We start from the raw sequence: 16,715 nt of genomic DNA, 5'->3' as shown, positions 1-16,715 counted from the left end.
TACGTTTTAATTACACCCTGTTTTAATAAAAATCGGGTGTAATTGGGTGTAACTACGTTTTAATTACACCCTGTTTTAATAAAAATCGGGTGTAATTGGGCGTAATTACGTTTTAATTACACCTTGTTTTAATTAAAATTGGGTGTAGATACTTTCTTAATTACACCCTATTTTAATAAAAATCGGGTGTAAATACGTCATTTATGAATGAACAATTATATTATATTTAAATCTATTTACACCCTATTTCATATACACCATTTAGTTATATTTCATTTTCAGTCATAATATTGCAAATACTATAAAATCATACACATAAAAATCATATTTTAACTAAGTTAAAATATTTTTAATATTAACCAAAAAGTATACAAAATCATGTGCATTCATAATATTTCAAGTACTATAAAATCATACACATAAAAATTATATTTTAACCAAGTCATAACACTTTCTTCATATATAATTTTACGCCATACTTGACGGTTAGCTTCGGTGTTCTCTAGTCCAATTGAATTCAACCGCTTTCCACATGTAGCATTGGATTCATCCATGGCCAAAATACCACGCCCTGGAGAAGCAATTGCTTTCCACAATTCGATCCGGAGGAAAACCTTCTACATTCGTGTACACCGACTTCATCTTCTCAAGCAAAGTCTACAAAATTATTCATTATATAGCAATTCAGAGCCACACAACAAACCTCTAATTTCTTAAAAAATGTTAACAAAGGTTTTAGTCTTAAACCACCGATATCACAATTCCTATAGGCTTAAACATGGAAACAAAAACAGGCCCTGTCTGGTGCAAACACCAAGTAGTCACACCAACTTGAAATGCAGAGCCAAACACTCCCTGGAAATATTTAACAGTGAAGTTTCAGATTCCAAAACAAATACAATACATAGTTAGTTAGCAACCTTAGCTTGGGTTCCAAGCTCCAAGCATTGACGTCTCTTTTCACAACCAAACAGGTCACGGAAGATAGAATGGCCACAAAGAAAGAATAAAAGAATACAACAATCAACCCTGCTGGATATTTCTAGCATGAATATGAGTCGTATATGACGCAAAAAGACACTTGATAATAGAATAGAAAATAAATTATAGGTGAAGTGTAGACAAGAGAGGAGAAAGATTTCGATTAAGGCTCCTTTGGGTACACCCCGACTCTAACTGCATTTGTTTTCACATACAACAATATATTAAATAGAGTTTTAATTTTATACATTTTTAGTGTAAAAATATTCAAATCAAATTCACCTCATTCACGCATACGTCCATTCACAATCATAATCTAAGTTTAAATGTGATTTTTAATTGTTCAATATAAGAATATTGAATTTAAAATTTTAAACTAATAATCGTATGTGTAATTTTATGTAGTCATAATTAAAATTTTAAAAAATTATATAGTAAAATATATTTTTAGGCTCAAAGCCCTTGTTTTATTGGCTTGGCCTTAGACCGGCCTAGATGATTAGTTTATAATGTAAAAAATTTGATGAATTAAATTCTAAAACATTATGTATTTGACTTGACATAGAATGCATGAAAATGTAAGAAAAGTGAATAAGACAAACTCAAAATTCACCTGAAAAACAATGTTTGGCTAACAATTAGGGCCAGAGAATGAAATTGGTTTTACAAGAAAAACAGAACCAGATGGAACAACCATTGTTGAAGCCTCAATCTTACAAGCAGCTGCCCATGCATCTTCAAAAGCCTGTCATTTTGTAAAACAAAAATGAGAATAGTTCTAAGTAATTGAGTATCTATATGATTAAAAATACTCATAAACATTAATAAATTTCAAGTGTATATCGGATAATCGTGTTAGAATCCTCTACAACTATTTTACGGTACAATAGTCGTAGAAACCGTTAGGTTAACACTTTTCACCCTCACATTAAACAACAGTCAGATAGACAGAGAAATAAATAGACAAACATACTAGTCTTATTTTCAGTCACCTTTCTGTCGTCGGCGCGTCCATCACCTTTCGCCCCAAAATCTAACACATTAAATGTAGAAGAGGCAGCTTTGAGTTTTCTCCAACGGTTGATTTTTGTGGCACTACAACTTTCAAAACTAGAATACATGATCACCTCATATAGTGTAAACAACTACCTTCATATAGGGAAGAGACCTTCTGAAATATGGCAGCAGCAAGGGTTGTCTTTCCTATGCCTCCCATGCCCCATATTCCAATTATTTTAACTTCTCCTGAATCATATTTTACTAATGACTCAATGCTTGAATAGTTTTCATCTGGTAAGAACAAGCATCAGAGTTCATTTGTATACTTGTGACTCAATTTTAGTAAAACTGTTTTGATAATCTCTTCGATCAAATCCGATTCAGTCCTAAAATATATATACAGGTAATATTTTAGTATTAAGAATCAAGCTAAGCATGTAAAAATGCAAAAAAGAGAGTGAAGAAGAAAGATAGGTTGCAGAATTTTCATTACTCATCATCATCCTTTCATACAGGTGAATATGGTTACTTATATAGCAAGTAACTTGTACATGAAAGCTTTAATATAATCACCAATCCAACATATCTGAATAAGTTGGTTTACTTTTCAATCCAGTGACGATACATGATTTATCGTACAAAATGAAAAGATACTATTTTGCATTTGACACCACATACAAAAATTTAGGAGAAATCGGAATGACTCGACCGAGAATTTCTTAGAAAACTCCAATCAACATATACACAAACAAGAATTATCAAAATCCCAACAGGCTAGTACATCATGATCATGTTAACAAACTATAATATCCCACAGAGAAAGATAACACCATAAAATCAATTTTCTAGAAGCAAAGGTTGAACTTGAATATACCTTAGGTGAGGAGAGCCCTTGATCGGCTTCTGCCCGTACTTCCTCCACGAGTAATCATCAGGAGGGATATCAGCAAGTTTGTTGCTGATAGCAGGCGCCTTAATTGATATCTTCACTCTATGCTTCCTGTGAATAAAGACATATAAAGTTATTAATGTCATATTATAAGAGATTCTTGAAACTCTAAAGTCTAAATTTATGAACTCAACAAACACAAGCCAAATTTGGATGCGAGAAAAGACCATATTAGCTTTTATAGCAAAATTGTTATGAATACGAGTGTTAAAGAGAGCGAAAGTTTGAACAATAAAGAAATAACAAAACATTCATTTTTCACTTAACTTCACTCACAGTCATTTCACGAAATTAGATTTGTGTCATTCAACAATCATCTATTTAAAAAGGTGATTTTTTTATCTAAGACATCTTTCATATGTAAAAAAACAATCTTTTTGTTTTACCTTTACGTTTAATTTACTCCTTGGGAACTTAAATTTCAGCCTAACTAAAGTGGTTAATTAGACTTACAAACATTATATTATAGTTCTATTATGAGATTATAAATCAGCATACAAAACCACATTTTCATATCATTTTATAAACATCTAGCACGAACTGAAAAAATGTGGAAAGGGGTGATTTCTGTCATGTTGATTCACAGGTTAATTTGCTTGCTAAATTTCAAGAAAAAAATGGTGAGAATGAAAAAGAGAAGCAGAAAGAGTACATGAGTTGAAAATTTTACTTTATTTTTAAATAGCAAGCAGAGATCTGTGGCAAGGAAATTTCTCCATTCCTGAATAACAAGGTCAATGCAATGCTTTAGGATCCATAGAAATAAATAACTTATGATTTATAAGATCAATAGAATAGAGATTGCATATAGAAAGGTAACTTACTGGTCTTCTGAAGCAACTAAAGTAAACCAAATAGGACTGTTTTTCCGGTTGCACCTGCTCCCTGTTGCATCTAACACGAGTTGTGCTGAGGCAGACATCTCAGATGCAGCTGTTCTCTTCTGATTAGCAGGACGCATCCTTTTCCGCTTCACTGGTCCTGAAGGCAAGGTGTTTCCATCCTTGTCATCTCCGAACTTGGTTTTATGTCCATTGCTCTTGTTCTTGGTTTTAGGCATGTGTAATTCACTCTAAACAATTAGTGTGTGGAAGAAAGATAGTCGTCACAAGTACAGAGTTATGCCTGAAATACCCAAATATATTGAATATCCTTCAATTATAAACATGTTTTGAGGAAGCGGAACAAAGTGAAGGAAAAAAGAAGAAAAGCTTCTTAAATTAAGAAATTCTTCAGATTGAACTAGGTGAAAAGAAAGAAGAAAAAAGTGGAAAACTGAACCTTTCCAATGGCAGCAGTTGTGTTTCCTGCAGCATCAAGAGCATCGGTTCTTTCACGAATTCTGTGACTCATTCCAGCCATCTCAGCAATACCTTCGGCATTGTCACTGATTGGACCGTATGCATCAATGGCTAATCCGGTTGCTATGGTACTCAACATTCCAAGAGCGGCAACAGCAACACCATACATGGCAGCAAAACTAAAACTAACAAAAATACTAATTGCAATGGCAAAAATTGGAATGATAACAAACTTGTATCCCAAGGCAAGGCCAAAGATAACATTGGTAGCAGCACCAGTCCTGCAGGAATCAGCAACATCTTGCACAGGGCTGCAAAAACCAGAAAGAAAATGCAAGTCCTGTTAGTATCTAACCAATTGGATGAATGAAGGTGAAATTGCAAAATAGGATTCATAATTGCTTACCTGTATGCATTACTGGTATAGTATTCAGTAACAAATCCAATGATAAGACCTGCCCAAAGACCAACAGATACACACAAGAATAGCTGCCTGCAAGAGCCAAAACCAATCCATTAAGTACCAAGACTGTTCAAAATTTATCATTTAAATCATTATTTAGTAAATGAAGAAGCTTCAGAGTATCATGAAGAAGGTAACCTTAATATTATGTCTAGTATAAACAGTAAGAGATGCTAACACTATACTAGTGGGTAGACATTGTGTAGGAGCATTAAAACAAAAACCATCTGACATTCAAGGTTTCTGCAGGACAAACAGAAAATTCCAGCCCACCGTCAAGCCTAGTTCCCATTAGAGTCAAAATCCACGGACACCACCCCAATGGAAAAGCGAAATTGGAACAACATGAAAGCTCACAATTCTACCAGATTCAGTTGAAGATCTTTTCAGAGTAGCAGGTATGAGTATAACTAGCTACATTCAAAATGCATTGCATGGCTCGAAAATTATCCGAGTGGTTTCGCAGTTGATTAATATTGAAAAAATAATAACATATACCTAAAAAGATTCGATAGTATACAATATTCAGATTACATAGTAAAGAGTAATGCAATTCATCAAACCTTAGAGCAAATGATTAGAATTATAGAGATACAAGTGGGTCAACTAATGTTATTAATTCAACATCCTTAAAGAATATTAGTAACTGATACCTAAGATAGTGAACAAATAAATGGATGATATAATGAGCAGCTTACCCAAACATAGTAAATATGAAGAGGTCCTTCAAAGTTCAAACATACATTTTTACAAACACTTTCCATGAATCTGATGCATCTCACACTTGAAAGTTCAAATTTACCTATTAATTTTACATTTAGCATAAACAAATTGTTGAGAAATTACAAGAAAAAAGAATCATAAAATTCGGAGTTAAATATGCAAGAGGAACAGTGAGAACTTACTTGGGTGTGATACACGCACGCGAGAAAACTAACACTTGATTAGTAATCAGATAGAATCTCAACCTCGTTTTGATGGTGAGAATTAGGGTGGCTTTGGTTTTGGTTAAAAATGAGCGAAAATATCATCGGAGAAGTGTCCTGAATCGTTATTGCTGATTGAATCAGATAATGATGATCGATGACGTTGCTGCATTGAGCTCAGCTGCGTTCTCGAATCGTTGCAGTTGTGTGTGTCAGTTTCCGCCGATGATGATGATGTGGTCTGTGAGGTGAAGCTCGCGTTGAAGATCAGAGGAAATCAGTGCTGAAAGTTGATATTAAAGACGGAGGATCTGTCGATGTGCTGCAGATGGATGATGGGTTTTGTGTGTTGCTTTGCTGCGATCTGAATAGTTGTATGTTGGAACGAATGTTTGAAGATCGTGATATGTCCATTTGTGGTGTGAAATTGAGTTATAAAATTAATTAACTTTTTAAGCAAAATTTACACCCGTTTTAAATTAAATGGGAGTAATTGAGATAGGATTATAATAATATTTTTAATTTACACCCGATTTTTAATAAATAGAGTGTAATTTATTACATGTTAATACTTAAAATAAAATTTTATTTATAAAATTGCTATCAAATTTCTTATTTACACCCGTTTTTAGAATATTGGGTGTAAATTTTAAAATTATATTGTTCTTTTTGTACTAGTGCTAGTAAGTAAGAAGAACTTAAAATGAAAGAAATTTTGTTTTTTTTATAAAGAAAGAGATAAATTAAAGCAAAAGCTTTATTAGTCTTAGATGACTTTATCTATTCCGATGGATGAAGATCTGCCTTTGCCTTTACCATCAGCATCAAAACCCTTTCACTCAGTTTGCTTGTGATTGCAATCTCGAATCTCTCGTTTTTCCCTCTTCTTTTTCTTCCTTTTCCCTTAAACCTATTCTCTCACTAAGTTTCCATTGAAAATGCTTTATCATGAGAGATCATCCAAAATTAACGTATCCCCACAACACTTTTTCACAAGTATCCCATTCACTCTTCTTTACATCATATTCTTGATCATTTCAAAAAATACAGCAGATTCTATGACAGCTACAACAATATTACACATACACCAAAACATGTTACAAGATTTTAAAGATCGGTCTCTTACTGCGGCAAAACTGTATCAAAAGGAGTTAATAATGATACTGCAATTTATTATTTTTGTGATAGAGAATAAATTATGATTAATTCATATTGTGACGACCGTAATCAATGTCGAAACAATTGTACTTATCGAAGTCACGAAATTTTTTACGCGGTTGCAACCGTTAAACCATCAAGTTACAAAATTAGTTTATCATTCTTTGCCAACTTTAATCATGAAAACATAAGGAACTTAAAGAAAACAACCAAACATATATCAAAATGGTTCTTCTATTCGTATTTAATCATACAAATATAGTTAAGAAAACAACCAAACAAATATCAAAATGGTTCTGTTATTCCTATATCTATGACAGACTTCTAGATTATAATGACTCCATCATTAACAATAATTTATTAGTACTAATAACATCATTAGTACTAATAACATGATTAGTACTAATTAATTAACATTTAACACGAGTTGTTCCATACACAGGAAGCTCCTCACAATACCTACCATCTCCCAACACACCCAAATGATCCAACTCAAACAAATCAGAACTCGCACAACTCGCCACGTCATCATCATCTTCATCATCATTCTGATTAACACGCAAATCCTTTAACAAAACTAAATCATTATTCTTCTTGTTGTAGCTATTACAACGATACTCATTCAAAAACTTTCTAGTAGCTTCCTCCACTTTAACCCTACCTTCTTCCACGCCACAAAAACGCACCGTTTTGTAGTTATCTCTATGACAAAACGACGCCGTTTTACTCAAACAAGACCGTGAAAACGAAGAAGCAGAAGAACACGTAGTGGAAGCTACTTTTTTTCGTTCGTCTTTACAACAAGAAGAACCTTTAGTTTTCTTCTCATTATTGTTATTATTGTTATGAAACAGAGAGTTAAGAAAACTCGTGAGTCTTCCTCCTGGTGAAATCGGTTGCTTCACTTTCTTCAAATTGTTGTAAATCTTAACCGCTCTTGATTTGCTTTTTATTAAAATCGCTTCCTCGCCGCGATTTTCTGTGCGCTGTTTGGTTTCTGAACTTCGATGAAAACAGTCGATAACGTGATTCCTCTGTTTCTCGCCTTCGAATCGGAACGACGCGCTTGTTCTTACGGGTTTAGGTCTCGGTGGAATGAAGGTACGTGATAGGGAGTCTGTGTCGGAGGAGAATCCGGCGGAGCTAGAATCGGAGGAAATGGAAGTGGAACTGAAGAACAGAGCATCTTGTTCGTGATCGCGGTGATGGAATTTTCTGCTGTCGGGTTTTTTCACGACAGGGATGGCTTTTTCGGTTTTTGGTTTGTTGTAGTTTTGTTTTCTATCGGTTGTTACTAGTTTGTTGATAACCGTTGGCTTTTGTTCTCTGTAAAATGTGGTTGGTGTTGTTTCTCCATCGTCGATGGAACGGTAAATTTGGTCTAGGAGAGTGGAAGAGAATGAAGGGTTTAGGAACCTGTCGTGTTTTGTAGATGTTTTTTCCAATTTGTACATTTTGGCCATGCAATGAATTTGGTGGGAAAATAAGAGCAACTAGGAATTGATGAGGTAGGGTGAAAAGAGAAGGATATGGTAGTTAGGGAGGTGTTGAAATCAATTGAAGTTGTATGAGAATTGTATGAGAAAAGGAGAAGAGATGGTATGGGTTGTGAGAGGAGTTTGAATGAAGGGTAGAAGGGGAGAGGGTGAGTTTATAAAGGGTAGAAAGAGTGAGTAAGTGAGTGTCATGTTGTACATATGCTGATGTGGCAAAAGTGGTGTGGTATGCCATATTGAGTTAGTGAGGAGAGCTTTCCCAATACGGAAATATATCATCCTCCTCATGTGTAAAAATTATAATGGAGAGAATATTGTACTAGTTAATAAATTATTGTTAATACTTAATAGTAGTACTAATTATGATCAATAGTTATTATATATTAATTATTTATGAATTGTTTGATTGATTTATGTTTTTAATATATTATGATGAGTTGAATTATTTTGGTTAAGTTTAATGACATGCCTCTTGTTAAACCGTACACATAAATATAAGAGAGAGATTTAGACGATCAAGATCGTAGTTCATCGGATAATAATGTTATTTTTATATTAATGTATTTTAAGTCCTAAAAAATATATTATAGTTATAATTGTGTATACATGATTGCAATTAAATATTTGTACAAGTTATCTGTGAAGTTTATGTAATAATTTTTTGAGGTGTTGAGTTATAAGAAATTGATGTTCATTAAATACTAGTTTTAAGAAATAATTGGATTGTTGTATCTCTTTTTAATCACTTCCTTCTAATAAGCTTTGTGTTTGGAGGGTTATGAACTATTTGATAAATATGCTTTTGGGGTATAAATATGCTCTGGGTGTATAAATATGTGAGGACAACCTCACTTCTTGAACTAGTTTTTGGGGTTGAGATCCAATCATATTTATCACTATTATGTTTATTGTGGCTTAAGTTCACGTGAGATTAACAACCTAGGTCCATTCACCGATGACAACATGACATGAGAAAAGAGAAATTAAATGAGACTCGATGATATGAACATGTGATTTGGCATTAAGGTCATCTCACCAGATCTTGTTGTATTCTAGGTGATGAGTCAACAACCACACTTCTTGATAGAGTGGGGTCTTGTGAGTCAAAAATGAGAATGTAGTCGCAAGAATCTACGCATTTTACTTGGTCACAAAAGGTATGTATCTACCTCAAAGGCTAGGTCTGATGATCACTTTTTCATATCACGAACTAAATACATTCGATTGGCTTATCTTAGACATGGTCTCTACTATTGTACTCACAACAAGTACAGTGAACGCCTACCGTGTGACTCAATTAAAAAACTCATGGACCGCACCTTTTCAAGATTTTTGTTAACCTCGTCATCGTTTCACAATGGTGGCCACACGAGTTTCATTCAGTATTGGCGGCCAAGAGGTTCTTCCAAATATGGAGGTCGTTAGGGGTGGTAAAACGGGGTTACCTCGTCAGACATACACATTTTGCCCACACTTTTTCACGGGACCGGCCAAGATTTTAGGTTTGCATCCTCTATTAAGCTTGTCCCACCCGTCCCATTTTTCGTAGACTTTTGTGGACGCAAAAATTATTATAAACTTTTTCAATTTTTAAGCTTTAGAGGTATAGTGTCCGCAAGTCCGCTCTGCACCACCCTCACTTTTTGCAGGGAGGGTCAAGGTTTTAACCTGTACCCTTAACTATATTCGCTCCACCCGTCCTATTTTTTGCAAGCTTTTGTGAAGCGGGCCTAAATAGGGAGTGCATGCCCGTTTACCACCCTTAGAGGTCGTTATGAATGAATTGCATTTCTAGAACCAAACCCCACACACCACTGTCCAAATCATCCAACAACAACGATGACAAGACGACGAAGACCAGCAAGAAGGCATAGAAGTTTTGGATATCCAACCGCACTTTGGTGACATTTGATATAAAGAAGATCCTCAAGAGCACGTCACTATCTTCAATACACAAATGATGATTATAGGTGTCGTGGATTCACTCAAGTGTTAGCTTCTCTTCAGAACCTTGAAGGAGGTGGTCTTGTGCTAGTATATGAACCCTATCAATTCTCTATAATCAGCTATTACAACTTGTCCAAGAAACTGATCCATCCGTTTTCAGCGAGTAAGTATCATAAGGTGTCCATTCAAGTTATTCAATGTACTTCGAAGGCATTTAGAGTCCTTGCACAAATACCTGACACATTTCAATGAATCTGCCATTAAGGTGGTAAATCCTAACTAGACTATATTAATGGTGGCCTTTCAGAATGAATTCAAGGTCAAACACTTCAACGAATTCCTCGTTCAAAAACCTGCAGACTCAATGAAAGAGATAATGGTGATGGGGGAATGTTACATAAAAGACATGGAAAACAAAGCATAGAAGAGAGAAAGAGACGCAAAAGAATGCATATACAGAGGATCTAACTCCCTCATCCAAAGGAGAAACAATTATCTTGTCAATCAGGAAAATGAGAACCTTTTAGACCTTCATACGACCTTTGGCGAATCCATGCCCTTGAGTACCACACGAAAACATATACGGCGAGAAGTTTTTCACACTAGAGACTTATACGAAACCTCAACCCCCAAAATAATAGGTTATGTGATATAGAGTAAAATTTTTCCAAAGATGTTAGCTCTTGCTCGAGCTTGGTAAAAACTCCATCACAGTACATATTCAAAACAATACTAGTTAATAAATATTTTGTAAGTATATAAACTTAAGGTCACATGGACTTTTGTCATGACAAAAACGAAACACCTTGCTCCACACAAAGAAAAATGTCTAAATCGGTTATTTGTCATGTAACTATCTATATGAAACCCCTCCAACTGACAAATTTAATGAAATCAAATTATTGTGCGCATGGGTATGATCAAATAATACACAAATTTCACATTCATTACCATTACAATTGCTTGCTACAGTCATTGATTAATTTCACAAGGTGACCAAGTATCAACTATATCAAAATCAAAACTCCATCATTAACCCAATTGAGAATGATATATTGGACTTACACTAAGATCCATCAAACCCCACCATAGCTATTATATCCAAGAAAATCAACGATTTGCCCCCAAAACACTTGTCATCACCACATGCTTCAAATATTTGGTTTCCTCTATGTTGATGAATTTCAAGACATAAACTATGATATATACAACCATGATGACCCATATGTACCCTTAGTTGAAGGAAATGAAAAAACGTGACATAGAAAGGTCATTGAATTGGTCTTTGAATTCAAGTGCATGTAATGTGATGAATAATTAGAAAATGAGAAAATGTGAGGCTGGATTCCACCAACAATTCGACAATGATCTAATGTACTTTCGATTTCTTATGGTTAATTGATCTTCAACGGAATTTAATACTTGGTAGGGTCGGTGCTTGAGGTATTGTGTGGTCAAGGATTGGATCCGGAGTCAAATATAGAACATTTCGTTACATTAATGCAATATTTGATATGTGAGCAAAGGAGGAGTTTTAGTTGGTAGGGTAAAAGGAAAACATAGATGTTTTTAGCATGAGACCCACACAACCCCAATCATATATTTTTCTTTTAGAAATTGCCAAGAAATGGCCAAAAAGAAATCTTGAGGTAAATAGCTCTATTTCTTGTTCTTGTATAGAGAGACTTTCTTTGAAGATAAAGCTAATCACTAGTACAGAAAATAGTTTTTACATCGGGCGAAAAAGACTTTTTACATCGGTTTTATGCCCGATGTAAACACAGGCGATGTAAAAAGTCTAAGACATTTTACATCGGGTCAGAGCCCGATGTGAAAGTTATCATACCACATCGGTTGATTTCATAGGTCTGATGTGAAAAACAATAAAAAAATTAATTAAAAAAAAATACGCGACCTTTTACATCGGTTTCTAAACGTGGCCGATGTAATAGACTGCTTTTCACATCGGTTTAGGGAAAATGTCTGATGTGAAAAATATTGAAATTTTTTATTTGAAAAACATAAGCCACATTTTACATCGGTTATAACTCTGCACCGATGTAATAGATAGCTTTTTACATCGGTTTTAGTAAAACTCGATGTAAAATGTCTTATGTTTTTTACCACATAATGGTTGTTTTTCCTATTTTCCTGTTTTAACTTGTAATTTTTTCTGTACCTAATTTTCAATATAAGATGCATATACCACACAGACCAAAGAGCTATATATTTTATACTCACAACACACAGACCAAATAGCTAAGATGCATATATATGTTCGTCAAAATATACAAAAATATTAATCTAGAATAAACAAGTGTTCAAAATGATAAGAAAGGTTTACACACGATTTTCTATTACAAGATAATTATCTCAAAGAAACATAAAGTACTTTCGCGCACTTGAAAAACCAACACGCATCCACGAGAAACATAAAGTTATCCTTTATATAACTCAAAGAAACATTTTGTCCAACGGAGTCGCAAATCATACAAATCTTCTTGTGTCAATTCTGTAGGATAATTAAATACCTACAATACGTAAATAACAATAGAGTTATTCTTTGAAAATTCCTATTAAGTTGCAAAACGCAAAGTAAATAACAAATTAGAGTTATTTTATTACCTGCATCCAAGATTCAGTTATATTGGCAGAGACAATATCCAACATATTTTTCATCACATAGTATCCACAATCAGTATTGTTATGTTGTTTCCTTGACTACAAAATGAAAGACATAATTAATGAATAATTATCATAAAATTAAATATAGAATTATAATTTACATCACACTTACATTGGGCTTAACCCATGTAATAGTCTTTTTTCTATTGCCATTTGATGTAGTTATTTTAACTATTTTTCATCGCAATATAATATACTATCAAATGAAATCCACAATTCACACAACTAATATCAATTCTTATTAGTGACCTAAGTACTTGAAATTTAAATACAAATTTATATATTGTCATGGTATCATAGCAAGCAATCCCCACCTATCATTAAACACAGCATTACAAACTTCTTTTGACATCTAATAAAAAGTCATTAAACTTAACATTATATTTCAATTGGTTCAGCGTCTTTACTTGTAACAAGAGAAAAGCTGAAGCTCAAATGAATACCTTCATTGAGATATTAATCCCTAATCAAACTCAGACTCATAAACATAACTATGCACATATTGTTAATAATTATACTAATCAAAGAAATATAAATGCCAGCAGATATAATAAGGAAAGTATGAGAGATGCTGAGTACGAACCTAACAAATCAGTTGCGGTGCATCAATCACAAGAAGTATAGGAATACTCCAATACTCAAAACAATAAGAAAAAAAATAATTAATTGGAATCAAAAGGAAATAATTATAGTAGAATCAATTCTAATCAAAATAAGATAGAAAAATGTAGTATATATGTCCTCTCACTTGTATTAAGAACATTAATATATGACATCCTAATTTGTTTTATGCACCTAAAACCCAATTATAACAATGATTGTATCAATAGCAATTAAGATTACCTTGAATCATATTTGGAAGAGATTCAATAGCCAAATCTCCATCATTTCAAACCACGCATATGTTTTCCTCCACACTTAGCTAAAAGACAAATGATTTAACCCCGAAAATTGGAGTCTGTAGCAAGCCACCTTTGCATGAGGAAAAACTTCCTGTACCTGAACCAACAGAAAAACAAGCTGAGATGTACCACTAAAATTCTTGAGATTTAGGTGTGTTGTAAATTGTAATGAAAACTCATATGCACATATAACTTAAAGAGTTCTCGGATTAAATCAACTAAAGAGTTTCATTGATATCCATCAATTGTTGTTCATATAAATATAATATTTGAAAAGCATAAAATACAGAGGACTCAAACAAGAACATGGAAGAGTACAAGAACTAGGAGTCAGTACCTTCCTAGTATGAAGAGCTACTCTATAGACAAAGGGCTAAAATAACAAATAGTTGAAATGTTAAGCAAATATTTTGGCCATGAAATTTTTTGGATCATATAATAGTAGCTAGTTGAAATCAGTTATACTATTAGTCAATCAAATTTCAATTTCTAGCTTGATGTAAAAAACTTTTACATTGAAACTGGCAAAGAAGCAAACTAGTGAAATATACTAAAAAAAGAAGAAAAAAAATTAGAACATCTAGGAACACAATATCACAACATGATACAATCATGCAGAATAGTAAAGACATACTTCACATCAACAATAATCATAATGTTGTTACTTTTTAGTGGAGTCTCACTGAATCAAAATATTAGGAGTCTCTCACTCCAAAGACAATATTACACGAGTAGTTAGGTAAAGCAACAAGTTTTGCTTAAGTTTTGAGGACATATATGAAACCATTTGTCTGCATGACTGCATCCATGTTACTTGAACCAGCCTCCAGAAGTGCACCATAAAATATATTATAATAAACTAAAAGATCAACCATAATAGTTAAAAAATAACTTGATTCTTATTGCCATAAGAAATTGAGAATATATCCCAGCCTGAAATGATGTACAAGGTTAGAAACCAAGCTTTAATCAACTCAGAATATTTTTGCGGTTTTATCAAAACAGATACATGAAACCATATTGAAACTCCATTTAAAACACAACTTGGTCTGAGTTTTGATAGCTAGACTATGTGTGTCTTACCTTTGGTTGAAAAGAGTCTAGTTCTCCAAATATCCAGTTTGCACTTGCAATGAGGTGTGGTACGTGAACAATAATGTATATTCAAAAACATTGCAGAATCAACCCAATAAGTTCATCGGCTAGAAACTCAGGAAAAAAACAATTAATGTATAACAATTTATATAAAAAATCCAATCTTAGATTAATATTGAAAATAAAAACTTCTCATTGGACAAATATCAACCACAACACAATAACATATATACACAAACACATACACCCTTACACGTTCGGAGGCCACGCGACAGATAGACACAGGAGTGTCAAGGAGAATTTGTGGCGCGGTGGTTCCCAAGAAACAATTCAGCGGTGGTGTGCAGGGAACGGTACTACGGCCTTGGAAAACCCTTCAATCTCGACAACAAAATAGGATACGATGCCATTGAAAAATAAAAATTGTTCTTATGTTAAAAATTATCAATAAAACCATAGCCATGGGAAGAGGAATCAACTTCAAAAATAAAATAAATTGAACTAACCTTGTTGAAATTAAACCCCGATGAAACTTGAAAATGAAAAATTGAAGAACCACCTTGAAATTGAACCTCGTTGGAATCCAAAGATGAAGAAATTTAATGACACCTAGTTGAAATTGAACGTCCTTGAAATCTAAAAATGAAGAACTTCAATGTAATTGAAACTAGTTGAAATCTAAAAATGAACAAAGCTTGATTGTTGAAATCGAACTCATATGAAATGGGATTTTCTAATATTCTGTTTGTGAAAAGAGAGAAATTAGGGATTTGAAATTTTAAAAGAAAAATATTTTGAGATTTAGATTTTAGTGCGTTCTGAGTTAGAAAGCGGGATATGGAAAAAGTGAAGCCCTAGTTTACCAAACAGCTCACCATAGTGGCAACGGTTGGCCTAAGTGTCGCAGGCATAAAAGAAAGGCAGTTCTATAGTAACCTTCACATTATGTTAGTTATTGTGTACATAGAACCTACGACGGTTTGTCTTAACTGCCTTGACAACCGTGGAAAATAAAGAAGGACGACAATTTTGTGGGAACTGTCGCAATGCATCTGTCGCCAATCTCCTTTTTTCTTGTAGTGATACCTTGTTGACGGCGACGGCTGAAATCGTGGGGGTTGGGCGAGACGGCGTCGCGGGAACGAGTGCAGCGGCGGAAATCGTGCTCCAAACGAGACGGCGTCGCGGGAACGAGAGTGGGAGGCCAGCGTTGGGAGGGCTGGAACGAGATGCAGTGGCGGGAGTGGGAGGCCGGCGTTGGAGTTGTAGTGTTGGGAGATGCAGCGGCGTTGGAGTTGTAGTGTTGGAATATCGCGTGAAGATGAAAATGAAAATGTGTTTGCTGTTTTGAAAGGGGCTAGGGTTTAATGAAAAAAGCTACTTTTCCCATCGGTTTAGAAAACGGGCCGAAGGAAAATCCAGGAGAGCCCATTACTTTTCCCATCGGGCGGAGAATGGGCTGATGTAAAAGTCCAACCGTCCAAGTTTGCCACAGATTTTCCATCGGTTTTGCTATGGCCCGATGGGAAAGCCCTTATAATCCAATTTCATTTTATTTACAAGTTTGCCACCGCATTTGTTTTTCCATCATTTGAATAAATTACCTGATGTAAAATAACTAAATTCAATTTTTTTTCCCATCAATTAGTTATTTAAGCTGATGTAAAATCATTTAATAAATATTTCTCACATCATATATTTATATACCTGATGTAAAAACTGTTTATCAAATGTCAAATTTGTAGTAGTGAATCTTGTGTAAAGACTATCTTTATAGATAGTAACTTCAATCAAATGGTTGAATTTAAGTAGT

The 16,715-nt window shown here is 34.0% G+C and overlaps 3 protein-coding genes and 1 long non-coding RNA gene across 11 annotated transcripts; all 4 read right to left on the bottom strand.

Annotated features, from left to right (window-relative positions):
* Window positions 1-367: 367 nt before the first annotated feature.
* LOC131600545 (probable WRKY transcription factor 21) lies at window positions 368-4,050 on the bottom strand. Of its 5 annotated transcripts, none has more exons than XM_058872691.1 (6): window positions 3,754-4,050; window positions 3,600-3,650; window positions 2,855-2,980; window positions 2,131-2,366; window positions 1,955-2,014; window positions 368-1,726 (listed from the first exon to the last, which is right to left on the bottom strand). In XM_058872691.1, the coding sequence occupies exons 1-4, from the start codon at window positions 3,987-3,989 to the stop codon at window positions 2,288-2,290; spliced, it is 492 nt and encodes a 163-aa protein (XP_058728674.1). In that variant the 5' UTR covers window positions 3,990-4,050; the 3' UTR covers window positions 368-1,726; window positions 1,955-2,014; window positions 2,131-2,287. The 5 variants fall into 5 exon arrangements, with proteins under 5 accessions (XP_058728674.1, XP_058728675.1, XP_058728672.1 ...); XM_058872692.1 differs by having other exon boundaries at window positions 1,974-2,014; XM_058872689.1 differs by having other exon boundaries at window positions 1,955-2,366.
* Window positions 4,051-4,171: 121 nt separating this feature from the next.
* LOC131598525 (pyrophosphate-energized vacuolar membrane proton pump 1-like) lies at window positions 4,172-4,985 on the bottom strand. The gene is made up of 3 exons (XM_058871114.1): window positions 4,918-4,985; window positions 4,637-4,723; window positions 4,172-4,541 (listed from the first exon to the last, which is right to left on the bottom strand). The coding sequence occupies exons 1-3, from the start codon at window positions 4,983-4,985 to the stop codon at window positions 4,172-4,174; spliced, it is 525 nt and encodes a 174-aa protein (XP_058727097.1).
* A 2,008-nt stretch (window positions 4,986-6,993) lies between these two features.
* Window positions 6,994-8,401, bottom strand: LOC131600544 (protein BIG GRAIN 1-like B). Its single transcript, XM_058872688.1, has one exon. It carries the CDS (start codon window positions 8,238-8,240, stop codon window positions 7,188-7,190), a length of 1,053 nt encoding a protein of 350 aa, XP_058728671.1. The 5' UTR covers window positions 8,241-8,401; the 3' UTR covers window positions 6,994-7,187.
* Window positions 8,402-12,368: 3,967 nt separating this feature from the next.
* LOC131596377 (uncharacterized) lies at window positions 12,369-15,849 on the bottom strand. 4 transcript variants are annotated; one of them, XR_009282300.1, is made up of 5 exons: window positions 14,891-15,841; window positions 13,749-13,904; window positions 13,489-13,534; window positions 12,846-12,941; window positions 12,369-12,751 (listed from the first exon to the last, which is right to left on the bottom strand). It is a non-coding gene; the product is annotated as an uncharacterized LOC131596377 (long non-coding RNA). The 4 variants fall into 4 exon arrangements; XR_009282299.1 differs by having other exon boundaries at window positions 13,489-13,904; window positions 14,891-15,276; window positions 15,409-15,840; XR_009282298.1 differs by having other exon boundaries at window positions 13,489-13,542; window positions 14,891-15,837.
* Between the last annotated feature and the right edge of the window lie 866 nt (window positions 15,850-16,715).

The sequence above is a fragment of the Vicia villosa genome, linkage group LG4 (assembly GCF_029867415.1).
Source record: "Vicia villosa cultivar HV-30 ecotype Madison, WI linkage group LG4, Vvil1.0, whole genome shotgun sequence".
Taxonomy (NCBI): domain Eukaryota; kingdom Viridiplantae; phylum Streptophyta; class Magnoliopsida; order Fabales; family Fabaceae; genus Vicia; species Vicia villosa.
Note: the sequence above shows the minus strand (reverse complement) of the source record. Positions and strands in the feature narration are given on the sequence as shown.